This window comes from Centrocercus urophasianus, unplaced genomic scaffold (genome assembly GCF_019232065.1).
Source record: "Centrocercus urophasianus isolate 14NV4802_14NV808 unplaced genomic scaffold, USGS_Curo_1.0 seq_3, whole genome shotgun sequence".
In the NCBI taxonomy this organism is placed as follows: Eukaryota; Metazoa; Chordata; class Aves; order Galliformes; family Phasianidae; genus Centrocercus; species Centrocercus urophasianus.
The window spans coordinates 316,877-334,386 of NW_024884866.1; the positions used below are offsets into that span (position 1 = coordinate 316,877).

Below are 17,510 nucleotides of genomic sequence, written 5' to 3' on the forward strand. Positions count from 1 at the left end.
TGTGGTATGTTTTGGATGCTACTGAGGATGTCTGGGAGGAGTCTTTTTGGTGTGTTGCTAGTCTAAGGAGTGCTTTGCTGTTACATAGTTACCTTAAATCACATTTAAATAAGATAGCCTGAGAGAAACTGGTAGCATTCGTTCGTAAGATCTAAAATAAGCAGCGTAGAGCGAGTGTTTACAGAGACCTAGGCTGCACAATGAAAGTGAAAATAATCTTCGTGTACTTGAACTAAGCTTCCGTAGCAGTTTCCTTTAGTTAATTGAATTCATGCTTCTCCTGAGGGCGATAATTGGTTTCCCTTGTACCTGAAGTTGCATGTGGTGGAAGCAGCTTCTGTCACAGGGTTGCGCTATCCTGCACCCCACCCCGGCCCCATAATGGATCTTCCTCTAGAAAATGAACACCTTCAAGAGAAGCTCCAGCATACTGTTGTCAGATCATTCCTGGACTTCTTGTCTAGGAGTATGTTAGATTTTATACCCATTTTATTTTTATTCTCTCTGAAGTCTAGTAAGTTAAGGAAAAAAATATATTTTTTTTTACACCATACAATCATACTGTTTTCTTCTTAACCAGAAGATAGTCTGAGCATCTTTTGTAATTAAGATACAGGTTCCCTTACTTCATAAATGCACATATGCCTAATAGACTGGAAGTCCTTATGTGTACTTAACTGGCTGGGAAACAACTCATTGTTCCAATGAAGGACAAATTTCTCCACCCTTTGATCTTTGGTAATTCTTTTACAGAAGTTCTCTGGGTCTTACTGTCTGTATCAGTCTTCATGCTAATGTCAGAAAGGAAAAATATTTGCAGTTTGTTAGCTTGTGATTTTATTCACTTTTTTTTTTTTCTTTCTATCTTACTATGGGAATGGTTGAACACTTATAAATTGCCCAGAGAGACTGAGCCGTATCTATCCTTGAAGGTGCTCAAACACAACTGGAAATGGCTGACCCTGCTTGAGTAGAGGGTCTAGACAATCTTGAGAGGTCTTTTCCAGTCTTGACCACTCTGATTCTGTACTGTCTGTTAGGTATGCTTAGAATTAAGAAGAAAATGTGTGGGGTTGGAGTTAATTTTGGGGAACTAGAATTGTGGATAGAAGAGCTAGGGAGGAGTTGGTTTACTGCCCTCTCATAAGGAAGGGGTTGCAGACTGGGGAGAGGGAGGAAGTGATATTTGATGAAATTAAAAAAAGATGATGAATGGTTATCCTTGAAAATGAAAAGATTGTTTGCACCAGTAGAAGAAAGAACAGTCATTATGAAGAACGAGTACAAAAAGCTTGAATTCCCTTTTTAAGTACTACAAAAAGAGTTGACTGTCTTCCGTGGGCATAAGAAGGTGCTGGATATGTAATGTTTTCTTAAGCTGCAATGTGCTTGTCCAACAGGCCCTAAAGGACAGTACAGAAGTTGAAACTGTGGATCAGAGGATAAGAAGAAGGGTTGATCCAGAAAAGTGGCCAATTCCAGGTCCACCTTCCTGTAATCTGTCAACGACTGACTTTTCTCAGCTCATCAATTGTCCAGAATTCATACCAGGCCAAGTCTACGGCTCACATACTGGTAAAGGATTTATTTAATAGAAACTTAATTTTGGGGCTGTCTGTCTAGCTGAGGAAATTTGCCTCTTGATACTGTTTTCATAATAGAAATTGTGCATTTGGTAATGGTTTATTCAGCTGATATTCCTGCCAGCTCTACAGTTGTGGCTGATATGGCTAATATGAAGTAGATAAAAAGGTCTTCTGTGTGCTATAGTTGTGACCATTCTCCAGAAGAAGGTGTAATGGCCTGGAGTCCTTTTTTATTACCAACAGCAGAAGCAGTAGTACTCTTCAGATAGTCATAAAATCTACTTCATTTTGATACTAGCCGAAAGCTAACTGTGTTTTGTGTACGCTAGTTTTGGATGGGTATTTCATTCACACTATTAATATGGAGATTGCTTTGTTTGCAGACAGTGTTTGGCAAGTAAATCTTTTACTAAAATGTTGGCTCAAGGTAAATGGGAAGAATAAAGACTGAGTTAGGCAGCCATCCGGAGAGCTGGTGCCTGGTATAGGGGAAAACGTACCTTTAATAAATGAATTCTTGTTTTCTGAATAACAGATGATTTCTCTGAGTCTGTTATATATTTTTAACTTAAGTAAGCTGGTAAATTAGTGTTTTCCTAAAATACTATGAAAATTGGTCTCCTAAAATGAAAACATATTCTGCTTAATCAATGCTAACTTGAACCACAGAGGTGGCAAGTAGTGGCTGAGGTTAAAGGAAAGTCCCATGTGCAAAAAAAAAGCAAAAACCAACCAAAGAAAAAACAACACAACCTACTGTTTTTCAATGCTAGAGTCTGCACCAAGTTCTCCAGGAATGGGAAGCTTGTTGAGCCTGAAGGAAAACACTGAAACAAATAATTTTCAGACAATATCTAAAGGGTTGTCTACAAGTTTGCCTGATTTGGACTCTGAACCGTGGATAGAAGTGAAGAACAGGCATCATGCATCCACTGTCAGAGTAAAGGTAAAATGAGAAAGAACTTTATTTAAATAAGCAAATGCAAAACCTTCCCGCTTTCCAGTTATAGTATGAAACAGTTGTTGTTTTTGGTTTTTTTTCCCACACTTCTATACATGTGATACTTGATTATATAAAACTGTTAGTGTGGGGACTGTTCACTGTATCCAGACTTAGAATAACCAAGTGCATTTCAAATCCTGCTCCAAAGCTCACTGTAATGAAATATATATTTTTTTTTCTGCTGATGGACAGTTGTACATGTGCTTTATTGAAAAGCTGTTGTGCTATGAGTATTATTCTGAAATCTCATGATGCTGAATTACTTAGAATAATAATTTACTTGTCAGCTTGATAAATATCTTAAAGTGACTGCGTCATTTCTAATTCTGTATGTTCATTACTGAAAGTGTTCGGTCATGCTCTATTTGTCTTTTATTTGGATGATCATTATCTATTTCAAGTATAAAATGCTTCACCTTTTCTTGTTTAGGAATGCGTTCCTATACCTGATCAAGTATCAGGCCAACAACAGCCACCCCCACCTCCAGAGGAACAAGAACAAGAAGAACTTGACTTTTTGTTTGATGAAGAGATGGAACAAATTCAGGGTCATAAGAATAAATTCAGTGATTGGTCAGATAGCAGTTCAGATTATGAAATTGATGATCAGGATGTAAACAAGATTTTGATAGTAACACAGACACCACCATATATGAGAAAACATCCTGGTGAAGGTCATGCTGGTAACCATGTGTGTCACGGAAAAATAACATCAGAACTTGCTAAAGTTATTAATGATGGCTTATACTATTATGAACAGGATTTGTGGACAGTGCAGAGTGAAAATGACACTACAGTAATGGTAATTAGTCTTTCTTTCTTTTTTTTTTTTTTTTTTTAAAGCTTTAAACAGTGCCTGTGTGAACAGGGCCAAAGTTATTTTGGCTGTCTGCTACACAACTAAACTATTGGCCTTTCAGTATTTGAAGGGAGCTTATGAACAGGAGGGGGAATGACTTTTTACAAGGGTGTTTAGTGATAGAATAAGGGGGAATGATTTTAAACGAAGACAGAGAGGTTTAGGTTAGATATTAGGGGGAATTTTTTCACACAGAGGGTGGTGACGCACTGGAACAGGTTGCCCAGAGAGGCTGTGGCTGCCCCATCCCTGGAGGCATTCAAAGCTAGGTGGATGTGGCTGTGGGCAGCCTGGTCTGGTGGTTGGCGACCCTGCGCATAGCAGGGGGTTGAAACTGGATGATCGTTGTGGTCCTTTTCAACCCAGGCCATTCTATGATTCTATGATATGATAGACATTTTTGAAAGAAAGTTGACAGTTGAATTCAGTAGAAATGTAAATTATGTGTATTTTCATGATGATGTAGACAGTTGAAAGCAAAATTTTCTCTTGTCAGAGATTTGACCAAAATTACAGAATGAATATTTGTAGAACAATTTTTAATGTTTTGGAGATGGTTCAACTTTTCCAGTGTTTTCTTGTTTTATACATAGCCTGTTTCATAAAAAGCACTTTCAAAACCCTAGTATAGAGGCAGTATAAGGACGTATTTTTGATGTAAGATAGAGAGGAGGACATTATAGTCATTTTTCAGTAGTTTATTTAGAGGTTGCAGCTTGTAAGAATGTGCAGCTGTGTGAGCAAATTGTAGTTGGGTTTGCACACCTTGTTTTATTATAGCAACCCTCTTATTTCCTAGCTTGTATTTGAGGCCCCTGTCATTTAAGCTTTCAAAACTTCAGAAGGAGCTTGTTAGTTTTGTGTTTTTCTTCTACTGATTTATTTTCATACAGTAAATAGATATAAAATTACAGATGTGTTGAACTCCAGCACTTCATAGGCTGAGGTCAACTGGGAACACCACTGTCCTATCACTTACTGATTTTGGTTTATTAAGAATCCACTTTTTGTGAAAGCGAGCCCAGTGAGTGGCTTATCTGTAGGCAGTGCTGCTGTATCAATAGCAGATACGGTTCACATAGAAATAAAGTCACCCAAAGACTAAAATGATGAGATAAAGGAGCTTTACCTGTTGGTAAGGACAACTGTCTGTTATATGGGAAGGAGGAAAAGGGTGAAAATAACTTAAGGGAATGAAGCATGTGGGTACAAAAGGGAGTTGACAGAGTTAGCAATGAATGTAGAGAATAAAAGCAGGAAATTAAGGTGGGATTCAGAATATGGAATCTTTATTATGAAGAAAATGGTCCAAGAAAATCAACAGATTGGAACAAGACAGTCAGAAATGGCACACAGGAACAGAAAATATTTTCTTGTTGTTGTGGTGTTCTTGGCCGTAACCTAAATGAGGTTTTTTTTTTCTTATATTCCATGCATGCATGCCACACTACCTTCAGTTGACCAGGAGCATGAGTGCTTTGAGGTGCTGCTGTTTCATTTACAACACTGGCATTTCTTCATATGTAGCCTGAGGAAGGGAGCAGGTCATCTCCTGCCATTCTGAGTTGCTTTTCTTGTCAGACTTGAGGCAGAAGGCAGACTGCTTTGGTTTTGGCAAGAGATGGGTTCTCAGTCATTTCTGTTTCTTACCCTGTTAAAAAATCTTGAGCATGGCCCCATTGGCCTCTGTGTGCCCATGTGGTGGCCTAACTGTTTCTTGCAGAAAGCTCAGTGTCAGTTGTGTTGTTCATGTCAGCTAGGAACTCCCATTTACATTTAACCGGATCTGTACTGGCTTGTCTGAGTTTAGTTGTATGTGAATTCTAGGTTGCTGATTTTCTCTTAGGATATGCAGCCTTTCCTCAAGATGATGGCCATTGTGTTTTGTGTTTTCACTTTTTGTTTTCTCTAATTCAGCAAGAGGTTGAGAACTTCAGGAAGCTAAATCTCGTTTGTAAGGAAGAATTTGATAATCTTACACCAGAACTGATTGCTGATGGTTCCCAAGAAATTCCTCTGGGTTCTTCAGAGTTACAGATAGGTAAGCAATGAAACACAGGTATTTCTATTTTAGAATCTCTATAACGAAGCACATATTTTAACTTTTTCTGCTTGTATAATGTTTTATATTTTGTTCATATGGCAGTCTGAGAGAATTTTTCTTTGCAAATTTTTCCAATTGTCAGTTCTTGGTCAGTATTGGAAGTTTCTGTTGTGTTAGAAGAAGCTGATACTGGTAGTACTTCTCAGAACAGGCACGATTATCTATAGGTAGCATTCTGTTCTGTTACGCAAAAAGCATCTAGCTGTGCTGTATGGTAACTTGCCATGTGCACTGTGTTACATAATAACTATGGAGGTGAAACATGTTCTAGATTGGTATTATTCTGGGAAATGAAAATAGAAGGAAGTGGGAAGAATTTTCTACTCATATCACAACTTCACCAAGAAGTCACAATGTCCAAACATTACATTTTAGGGTAATTCTGATCTTCTTAACATTTACTGGGGTACATGCTACTATCTTCAAAGTTGTTGAAGAAAAGCACCTAACCAAAAACCAAGAATGTGTTTACACTTGTTTACTTTGCCATTGTAAATACAGAAAAACAAGCAGAAAAGAGAGGATATAGGTTTTATAGAAAGTCGTGTTTGAAATGTTTATTTCATCGCTTTGAGCAGTCAGTCAGTACTGCTTCTACACCAAGTGCTTTTTGTTATTTCAGTTACCCTTTTGGGGTATGTACCAAATACCATACCATATACCCTTTGGGGATGATGTAGTTCACTTGAAGTGAATCATGCCTTTAAGATATTTGGTATTTAGAGGAGCTTAAGATTTCAAAGCTCAATTTTCTTTTGAAAATAAAGTATTTCTTTCCTTTTTGCTGATTTAGCAGAGGAACCAGTTTGTAATTTGTTCAGTACTGAAGCACTTCCAGCAGCAACAGTGGCTCGGTCACTGCCAACTGTAGTTCCGGAATCTCCCCGAGTTCACCCCGGTTTCACCCCACGAACACCTCGTACCCCGAGGCTACAGGATCCCAACAAAACACCCAGGTTCTACCCTGTTGTTAAAGAAGCACAATCCATTGATGTGAAGGTAAATGGAAAGGCTTAATATCTTTTAAAATCTATGGAAAGCCTATAAAATTCATGTGTGTAATGTAATTTATAAGAACGTCAAGGCAAAAATGAAACAATCGTACTTGATAATTTTTTTCCTTCAAAAATGTCATATTCATCCTTTTTTATTTCTACAGAATGGTTCCTGATTTTTCTCTGTAACATTTATTGAAAGTCCATGATGAAGCGTAACATCTAAAGTTTTTAAACTTGTTACATAAGAATAAGCTTAATAAGGTTATGAAGCTGGAGCATCTCGTGACTTTATATTTGGTTAGATATAACATAAAATGGGCAGCATGCTGTTTTGGGAGGATAAAAGTGAGTGAAATCAAATTGTGAAAATAAATGCTTCATTTACTTCATTAGGCTCCAAGAAAAAGAAAAACACGGCACAGTACAAATCCTCCCTTAGAATGCCATGTCGGTTGGGTGATGGATTCCAGAGACCACAGGCCAAGAACTTCCTCTGTGAGGTAAGGGTTGGTTGCTTGGTTTTTAATATTTCTTTTTGTAGCGTCGTTTGTTCTCACCACCGGTGCAGAAATAGGCTGCGATTAATTGAGAATTTCTGCATGCAGTGGAAGCAAAAGGGAGTGATGGAAGAAAGGGGGACTAGAGAGAAACCTAGAATTTAGAAGTAGGACCATGTAGACGTGAGCTATTAGCCTAGTCTCATTCTGTTCTTTGCTGATCCATGATATGACCTCGTTAATGTTACCTGAAGTACTGATGCTCATTGATGGTCAGTGACTCTGTTTGCCTTTAAGCAGTCATTTAAAATCAAGTATTACATTAATCTTAGTTAGCAGCATCAAAAACTTTTCAAAGATAATAGCACAGAAGTAGATGTGCACCCAAAAATAGGGATGACTGGGAAACCAAGTACACATCACAGTGCTTGTCGGGTGATCATACTGTACTGACAGTGCTTGTATACAGCTGAAATGTTGAAAGCTGATTCTGTGGAAAAGCACTGTCTGTAGAACAGAAATGTTTCTTTTGCAGCAGTTCCAATGCTTCACCTTCAGAAGGAGCTCCACTCGCAGGAGGTTATGGTTGTACTCCAAATTCTCTTCCAAAATTTCAGCATCCTTCTCATGAACTGTTAAAGGAAAATGGCTTCACACAACAGGTGTACCATAAGTATCATCGAAGGTGTCTGACGGGTAAGCCATTTAATGTACTTCCTCACTTTTTAGCAAGAAATAACCAGTTGTCACTCGATAGCAGTTATCTCCATGTTCTTGATCCCTCATTTTTCTTGGGGAAAAATGGTGCTTTTATTTTATACTTTCTTTCTATTTAACTTCTAATTCCCTGACAAAAAAAAAAAAAAACAACTCAAAATCCTTGACGTTTTCCAGCAACTTTTTCTGTATTAATATTCATTGCTAAAAGAAATATTGAGTCCTTGAGAGATGATAATTAGTTGACTGTGAGACTTAATAAACAATGTTAATGAAAATATCTTTTGAAAGTTCAGAATTACAATTCTTGAAGATCTTATGTCAGTGTTACTAATGAAAAAGCACTTGAAAATAGTCTGCTGAAGAAGTAAGAATTTGGGCCTGTGTGTTTGTTTCCTTTTCAGAGAGGAAACGGTTGGGAATTGGCCAGTCCCAGGAAATGAACACGCTTTTTCGTTTCTGGTCCTTTTTCCTGAGAGATCACTTCAACAGGAAAATGTATGAAGAATTCAGACAGCTTGCTCTGGACGATGCAAAAGAACACTACAGGTATGAGGTTTTTTCTTGAAACTGAAATTTTAAATTTTTTTTAAAAAGCTTGAGGTCTTTACCAGTCATTTTAATTACAGTGGGTTTTTTTCATATATCTTTTTTTTTTACGTGTACTTTTTTTACATACATCTTAAGTGAACATTTCTATTGTTAGATTTGTCTCTTTGTAAATCTTTAAAATAGCAGTCTGTGCAAGTTAACACCAAAAATGTGTTTGTATGTATTTGTGCTTTGTGCACAAGTAGCTAAGTGTATGGTATTTCCTGACCTGTAGCTGGTCCTGAATTCTCCAAAATCATGGAGCTTTTTGACTCTGACAAGTCAGCTCTACTCTTAGGAAAGTTTCTGTGATTTTTCTCATCCATTCTTGACCTCAAACTTCTTGTCTTCCTACAATAGCAGAAAAAATTACCACTGCCACATTAGCTCTTCAGTATTCCCTCTCTTCTTCCCACACACTTCTCTTTCGTGCACCAGCCTCTATTTCTCTTAATCAAAGACACAGGGTAGCCCAGTGTATTGAATGCTAAGTGAGGAAGTTTATAAAAATTATGACGTTTGGATATGTTGTCTCTCCGGAGTGTAAGGTCCGTAGGATGCAAAGGTGGTTTTAATCATCATTTTATACCTGTTGAGAGCTTTCTTTATGCTTTTATGATTATCCAAGTATGTATTTTTCAAGAGAAACTTCAGAAGGCTCTTAAGGGATAGCACATAAATGCTTGACAGAAGGAGGTCCCATTTCTGCTGTCCTTATGTCTGCCAAATGTAACATCAGAAAGAGAAGTTGATCCAGATCCTTCCTGAAAAAATAACTTTTGCATATTTATCTTTAAAAAATACTTCAGGCAAGTGCTACTGGCATTAATATTTCCCTAGTTAAGTGTTCCTTAAAGTTGTACTGATTACTTACATGCAACTTGACTTTAGGAGCTCTCACCATTGCTTAATTTCATATATTCATAGCGATACTGTAGTCATCTGATGAATGACCTCAGCACTCAGATAAAAGGTGTGTGTCTGCATGGTAAGAGTTCAGTGTTATACAGGAACACAATGACTGGTTTGGTAGTGGGAGGTGGATTAATAAAACATCCTTTGGTCTCAGTTCACTTATCTAGAAAAGCGAGCAATTTATTTTGACCTCCACTTGGCTGCCCAAGGCAGACTTGACACACGCATGCTAAGAATTCAGGTGGGTCCACAAAGCATTAAACTTGGAAGGTAACCAGTAATAACTGTAGTAACTTCTAGCAGTAGGGCTCTTTTTTTGTGACTTTCCCATTTTCTCAGCTAGTATGGATTAGGAAAAAGTTGAGTGTGACAGCAAGCTTAATGCTTCCAACTAAGGTAAAATGAAGGTAGATACCTTACCTCAGCTCAGAGTAGATGATTGAAAAGCTTATGATTGAGTGGAATAAGGGAGTGGCAAGTAGACTGGTGTCAGTTATTTATTCCCTCTAATAGAAAACAGAAGGGGTATGGAAGGAAAACAGAGTCCAAAAACATTGGAGGCCATTTTTCATGAAGTGTGTGAGCTGTGGGTCTCTTGACATCTTGAAAATGTAGAAGCATTCATTTTGAAATTGCAGGCGTGCATAGAGTCTCTGTAGTTCAGAAATTGAAGCTGTGTGACAGAACTGATATTCCTAAGTTAGTTTTGCCTATTTGTGAAGGTGTTTCAGAAAACAGAACTGTTTAATAAAAACTGAATGTAAAAGGAAGCATTTTTTGTGGAAAGGGAAAAATGAGACTATGCTATTTACATAAATGCAAGGAGAGATTGAAAACTTGCATGCTTTTGAGCAATTAGAGTGTAGTCCTAAGATTCCCATACCTGTTTCTTCTCTTCTAGGTACGGGTTGGAATGCTTGTTTCGATTTTACAGCTATGGCCTAGAAAAGAAATTCAGGCGAGACATATTCAAGGACTTCCAAGAAGAAACAAAGAGGGACTATGAAGCTGGTAATTATCATAGGCCAGTCACTGCTTACAGCAGGGTGACTTCAGCTGGGAGATAATCGCCTTTCCTTGGCACTCACTTGTTTAGTAAGCTCAGTTTTAGTGTAGTTTTTAAGAGCACCTTTAGTTTATCTTTCATTTATAGATACTGGTGAACAATTAGGTTTTTAGTTAAGTCTAGCCTTTGTAAATGGGTAAAATTATCTTCTTTTGTTATTAGGTCAGCTTTATGGACTGGAAAAGTTTTGGGCTTACCTAAAATATTCTCAGCACAAGACACCAGCCATTGACCCCAAGCTGCAAGAATACCTCAGTAAATTTAGGAGACTGGAGGACTTCAGAGTGGATGTAAGTTTCTACACCTATTTTAAGTAATTTGGCAAATCCGTTACTTCAAGTTAAACAGTTTCAAAACAGTACTTCAGTTCATGAAAAGGTAAATTTACAAATCCCATCAAGTCACTACAAGGCCTGATTAGAAAAAGTTAAATGGAAATGAAAAATGTGTTGTTCTGTTTCAGGTGTTATTTTTCAAAGCTGAAATATGGTTAGTATACGAAAAGTGCTGAATTTCTCTTTTTATTGTATAATGTGAATAGCAAAAATACATAAAAGGACATTTTACTGTCTAATAAAATGAACTGCTGAGGAAGAACTTTGAAGGTTTTTTCAACTCAGTGCATAGTTTATTTGTCATCTGTTAAGACTGTCTACTTCTATGCTCTTCAGGAATTTGGCAAATTAATTAACACCTAGCAGTTCTTTAATGAATTGTGACAGGCATTGTCCTTTGCACACCAAATTCAGCATTACCTTCTTATTGACAGCTGATTTCTTGAGCTGCATGATTCCAGACTGCAGTACTGCTGTGTTTGTTGTAACAGGGTTGTGATGTACTGCTCCAGTGCTGTCATCCTCTTCACCCCTCCTTTCTGGGAATTGTGGCAAATACTGACTATTATGTAGTGCTCCAAGATGTTGAAGTCCTAAACTTATCATGTTTTACAGTCATAGCTTAATGGCCAGGAAGGTTTAAGAGTATCAGTGGTGAATTGTGAATATTAGTATTACTGTGCCTAACTAAAGGCTCAGTTAAAGAATGCTCCTTTCTGCTCCCCTACGCATAGGAAAGGGCAGATACCTGGCCTCACAGAACAACTCTTAACAAGTTACTGATGTTAATTTTCAGCCTCCATTTAGTGAAGAATGTGGCAGGAGGCAGTTTGCTGCAGCAGGTGAGGATTCAGGTCATCGCAGACATCCGGCTCGTTCCTGTAGAACATTTCCTGTGGCTCAGCCTGCAGTGCTGGAGCACGTTACGAGTGGGAACACTGTGCAAGCACCCAGAGCAGGCCATCCTAATGCTGCCACGAAATCAATAGAAAGTGATGTACCGGAAAAATAGACTAAGCCTCGCAACCCTTGAGAATCAGCTTTTTCATCGCTCTTTTTAGTTGGAGATCTCCAAGGTGAGCTCATCTAGTACATGATTAAAAGTGTATGGGAAGACAAAGGACTGCATTCTTTTTCGTGGGATTAAGTTCCAAAACACCCTAGGAGAGTTGTTCTTGGTTTTGGAATCATCAGAAAGGTCCTAGGGAAGATTGATTGGCTTCAGTATTGCTTTCCCCAAGCTTTTGTTTACAAAAACTGCATTCCTTGCATATGCATAAAAATACTTTGGGGATGCCTTACATTTCAGCTCATGTTTCTTAAAAAAAAAAAAAAAAAAAAAAAAAAAGTATGGTATATCCATCTTACTGACTGCGCTTTCTTTGTCCCTTTGTTTGTATTTTACCAAAGCAAAAAAATTACAGTATTCATATAATTTTAAATGTAAAGAAAGATCTATGTGATTGGTTTGCTTTTGAATCTGTAACTATAAAGGTATGCTTTGTGTGAAAGTGCACTCAAGAATGTGCAGCTATATATGATACAGCACTGCTGGACTCTATTTAAAGACATAGTTTCTATTTTTTTCGGGGTCTCCATAGTTAGTATTAAGTATGGAGTTGAGTGGACATAACTGGGATAGCCTTGCAGATACTTCTTTCAATACTGATTCTTAAAAAGCCACAGTAAAATACAGGGAAAAATGGATCTGTTGATTCAGCGTCTTAAATTGACACCTAGCATCTGCAGTTGGTGTTGGTCATTCAAGTAGCTTCAGCTGAATTCTCATACGATGATCACAGAATCACAATAAAGCACTCTAACATGAGAGGCATCCTTTTTTTTTTTTAAGATTTTTTTTCCTCTGTATTTCAAGGAATAAAAATTAGTTTGGAAGGAAACAAAGTATTCCTTGTAAACTTTTTTTTTTTTTTTTTTTTTTTTTTTTTTCTTAATTTTACAATATTTGAATGAAGGTCTGCTTAAATTGTGCTCACTAAGGTAAGATAATTTCACACAGGTCTAAGCACAATTTCACTGAACGTAAGTTAATGAAATATATGTTCATTTCTGTAGCTAAAATATGTTTATATCATGCAATTTCTTTTACTTTCATTACTTTCATTTAAAAAACACTGCACAAACTGAGTGGGTCACTTACTTCTTCCAAGGGAAAATGAGAAGAATTTCAGCTTTCTAACCAGTTAGCTACAGAAGAGCCCTCTGTTGAGAAATACATCTAGCACAAATGCCTTAACCCATGAAGTTGTCCAAACAGAATGACCATCCAAAGTCAGAGTGTCAAACTGCTGTCAGCTCTTAGAAGTTGTCATAGTAAGTCTATTATTATTTTTTCATTGTCTTGTGAAACTCAATGAATTATGCATTGTAAATGAGTACATGAGCAGTGGCCTTCCCAGCAGCTAAAAAGGTTACAGTACAAAATAGAACAGGCCCCCTGTAAAAGGCTCTAAGTGAAAATTAACAACTAATTTAAGCAGCATCCTTTCCATAAGCTGAAGTGACACATCTCAACCCTGTGTTTGATTCATGACTCTTGCTATTCAGGAAAATGATGCAAATGTAAATTTGAATTGAATTTGTATATACAAGTAAAAGATTAAAAATATTTCACTTTTTTTCATTGGAAAATGTGCAGACTAAGCTTATGGTGTGTAATTTTGTGATATCTTGCCAAATTTTATAAAAACAACCCAGAAAACCTTCCAATAATGTTGTATTACAAGCTTTGTTGTTACTGTTCTAAAAGCATGAAGAAAACACTTGCATGGAGTCTAAGGCTGTAGGTTTGCCTCTGCTGGTTCTTAAAATGCAAGCCAGCTTTTTTTCAAGTTTTGTGATGACTCCTCACATGCCCGAGTGCTTTTTTCGAAGAAAAAATGACAGGTGAGTAGAAAATATGGTTGAAGCTAAGGGGAGGGAATACTTTACCTCTTACAGCTTTGTTTATAGTGTGGCCCTTTATTTTGGCAGATGCAGGGGACACAGGTCTGGCTTATAGCTTTGCCTTCCTTCAGGAACGCCCTCTTTGTTGTCCCAGAGACTCAGACCTTCCTTCCCTCCTTGGTTCCCTGTCAGAGTGGTAGAAAGAATGACAGCTCCACTGCTGTGCTGTTCACATGCTGAGATGAGAACACAAGCATCAAAGGTTAGAACAAAGCCCCAGGACTACTGGTTAAGCAGTTTGTTCCTCTGTAGGGTTCAAAGTTGTTAATTACCTTTCTGTAACCGGCATTCCTGTTGTGGAGCCATATATTTATCTTTGAGCAGGCATGTATACGTACAGCATCCTTTCTGCTGCCTTCTACATCCATTTAAGGTAACCTTCAATTCATTCGTCTTAAGACTGCATCCTAACAGGTTTTTATCTAAGTACTTATCAAGTTTTTGACTTTTCACGTGTCTAAAAGCTCTTGTGTGCTTAATGATAGAATGCCTTCTAGAGACATTTCTCAGCAAATACTTCAAAACTATACTATGCTAAAAGCTCATTCATTAAGGTTTTCCTTCGGTCTTGCTCAGAAGGCTTTGTAGGGAAAGAAAGAAAACTGTTGTTCCTTATGGAGAGCAGATATTTTCCTACAATGAGAAGCAGTAGCCTGTCTGCATGACAGACTCTTCTGGAGTTTAGCAGGGGTTTGGGTGTCTGTGGGATAAATGAGCAGAAAGCAGCTCGTACTCACAGCAGCCTGTGCTCTGTGTGCACTGGAATCGGGCATCCTGTGCTGAGGTGAAAAACCACCCTTTTGCAACTCCAGACTGAGGAAGAGACTTAACTGTTGGCTGATGTTATTTTGCTGAGAAATCTCAATGCTACACTGGGCTATGCCTGTCATCTTAAAGCTTTCCTCTCTGCTTTCCTTATTCTAGAGTTTTGGAGGGGAAAAAGGCAGTGCCCTTTGCTTCAACTTCTGCAAACTCCACTAGAAATGCAGCAAACAAATCCCCAAAATCTAACCTAGTCATGGGATTTATGTAGAAAATCAGCTTTTAACTTGTCTGAGGTGGCATTATTATATGCCCAGATGACATGAGACTTCAGCTACAATGCCACTATGATAGAAAATTCTGAAGAAATTTAAGCATCTAGGTTAGCTGTTTTAAGGCAACGCTTTGGACTAATACCTTCAAAGCTCATCAGTCGTGGTTTCTTTCCAGTAAAAAGTGATGCCTTCAACTACATAAAATGAAATGACAGCCTTCACGCTCCCATAAAATCAGGGCCCAAGTCAGGCAGCAGAAATATGTTTTTACTCCAGAATGCTCGTGGACAATGACAAATCCAGACCTGCCTCCACAACTTCTCACCTCCAGAGAGTTTTATTCTTAGGTGTTTACATAGTATGCTTGTAGGCTTTACCCAGTTGCCTAGAAATTGTGACAGCTCAGTAAAGTATCATCGTCACAGAAAACAGTTCGTAACCAGAATGGGGATAATTAGGTTTTTTTCCATTAATTTTGTAAGAAGGCTGTTCTGCCAGACTGGAACTGTGAAATGCAGCCAAGTTGCAAACTTCTGGTACAGCAAAGTGCACAGAAACGCAGCAAACTCCACAGAGGGGAATGCTCCTGGGTTGGGTGCACTGGGTGTATTTTTCTCATTAAAAATACTTCACCTGCATTTGAACTAACCTGGGTGGATATACCTGTTCATATTGAATTAAGTTTTCTATATTTAAGCCCTCAAGGCCAAAATGATATCGTTACTAGGACTAAATTGCCAAACTGACTACTGCAAATGCATTGTTCCATCCATGGCTGAAAAAGCAATCACTGGTTGAGCTTTTTTCCCCCCCACAACCTATTCTTTAAACCATAACATGGAAATTGGAGGGAGCTAAGACTGCAAGAAGCAAGCTAAGGACTTCATCACAAACATACTCTATGCTTAGTAAGGCAATTTCTAGAACACTTTGTTTCTATATTAGACAGTCAGTTATGCTTCATGAAAAACTACACAGCTTTGATCCTAAAACACCAGCAAAAAAATCAACATCCATGAAGCAGGAATAAAACATAGGAAGAAAATTATTGTTTGAAAAGTAGAACTTTGAATATATTTTGTTCTATTACACACAGCAATGCATGTTTCAGGGTAGGGGGAAAGCTACCAAGTCCAGTTTAACTATTTCTTGACCTTTTCACCAAAGAGGCTGAAGCTGATCTGATTTCACAGGGAAAGAAAAAAAGCAAAAACAAGAGCAGAAAAATAGCTTACATTGTGATGGTTTATGACAGCTATTTAAAGTGTAGCAAAACAAGAAGCAATTTAAGAGAGCACCAAACTGCATATGCTGAAAAGATAGAAAATGCAAATCTTAACCAAGAAACAGCAGATCTGTGTCAATAAAAAGATAAGAACATGTGCAAGCATGCAGAAGGCCAGTTCCATAATCTCCAGTGAAAATTTGCTATGTTCAAGTAAAAATATTTGTTTTAAAAAAAAAATAAAAATTAAGATTTAAAAATACATTTCCTACCATCAAAACAAAAACTTGGGAAGTGGTGTACAAATAGGCCAGAAACATTTTAACAAATGACTGCTTCTAACCCAGTGTAACACTAACTCTAGCCCAAGAAAAGAATTGATGGCAAACTGGAAATGTATTTTGCTTCTACTGAAGATGAGACCAGTCCCTTACCTTGCCGAAACAAAAAATTTTGTCAATATCAACCTGTCACTTTTATTAGTTTAACAGTGAATTTTTACCAAGTGACTGCTACAACTACTACAAGGATGAGTGTCTCCAAAAAAGTTATGATACTGATTTCACTGAAGCTTCCAAGGATGTGATGTTCTGAACTCTGAGTGCCTGCTGTATGCATTGACTTCCTGTTAAAATGAAGAATGTGGTGTGTTCTAAAGCTCTGTTTAAGTTGTCATCCTCTTATCACTAGTGACTTTTAAGACAAGATAAATAAGCCAAAGTCAGATCCACTCTGCATCAAAATACAGGGTTTTATCTATGCAACATGGTACTGCCGAAATAGGATTTTTTTTGTGTGTTGCAGTCTTCAGATACTGCTAAGTTGCTTGAAAGCAAAAATAATCCTTCTACTCATCTTTGATCCCTTTTTTATTTAACCGATCTTAAATCATAAGTATTGGGGCATTGCTCTCTTAAAAAGTGTTTGAATAATTAAAATAAAAAAAAAAAACACATTCATTAATTTTGATCTGATTAAGCTTCACTTGCAGTTCTTTGAGCATGGGAAAGGAAAAGGCTGCACTGGGTTAGGAAGGCACAGCATATGAAAACAACTGCTCTTTGCCCAGTAAGAAATTTCTACATAAAGCAGGCGCAAGCAAGATAAACAGCTCAAGCTACAGCTAGGCCAGGTGTAGCAATAGTAATAGCTGCAATGAGTAAATAACAGGGTAATTCATGGCGGGTGGTAGGAATCTCCATCCATGGCTCTGTACAGTAGAAGCTGTAATACAATCAACTGTGAAAGTATTTTTATGTGGAAGGCTGAAAAAACTTTATCTGATTGTCCCATTTGATACGGGCACAAGCCTTCTATTCCCAATCCACAGCCACATGCATCTTGATGCTGTAATGAGGTTGAACAGCTTGAGCAAGAGCTAAAACGTGATAAGTGTACTCCAACTACAGCGTAAACCTTTTGGATTTAGTTAAAATGAAGCAGTAAGGTGTCTGGATAGCAAATTAACACTCAAGTACTCTTAGCTGCTGTCCTGCACAAGAAAGCTTTTTTTTATTTGTTGGCAGCTTCTGCTCTTCCATCTAAGTAGTATTCCTGTAGCTAGTTATACTAGCCTAACCAACACTGCAGCAGTGTTCAGTGATTAGCAG

At 37.7% G+C, this 17,510-nt stretch overlaps 1 protein-coding gene across 4 annotated transcripts in view; it reads left to right on the plus strand.

Moving 5' to 3' along the window:
* LARP1B (La ribonucleoprotein 1B) overlaps window positions 1-13,323 on the plus strand; it is a 34,561-nt gene extending 21,238 nt beyond the window's left edge. For 2 of the 4 annotated variants that reach the window (XM_042828395.1, XM_042828398.1), the window contains 11 exons: window positions 1,401-1,575; window positions 2,360-2,532; window positions 3,020-3,391; window positions 5,366-5,489; window positions 6,346-6,551; window positions 6,944-7,050; window positions 7,583-7,743; window positions 8,169-8,313; window positions 10,172-10,281; window positions 10,499-10,626; window positions 11,468-13,323. In XM_042828395.1, the coding sequence (XP_042684329.1) occupies window positions 1,401-1,575; window positions 2,360-2,532; window positions 3,020-3,391; window positions 5,366-5,489; window positions 6,346-6,551; window positions 6,944-7,050; window positions 7,583-7,743; window positions 8,169-8,313; window positions 10,172-10,281; window positions 10,499-10,626; window positions 11,468-11,683 (1,917 nt within the window). In that variant the 3' untranslated portion in view covers window positions 11,684-13,323. The remainder of the gene's footprint in view (window positions 1-1,400; window positions 1,576-2,359; window positions 2,533-3,019; window positions 3,392-5,365; window positions 5,490-6,345; window positions 6,552-6,943; window positions 7,051-7,582; window positions 7,744-8,168; window positions 8,314-10,171; window positions 10,282-10,498; window positions 10,627-11,467) is intronic. The other 2 variants (XM_042828397.1, XM_042828396.1) reach the window with 2 other exon arrangements.
* Window positions 13,324-17,510: the final 4,187 nt, after the last annotated feature.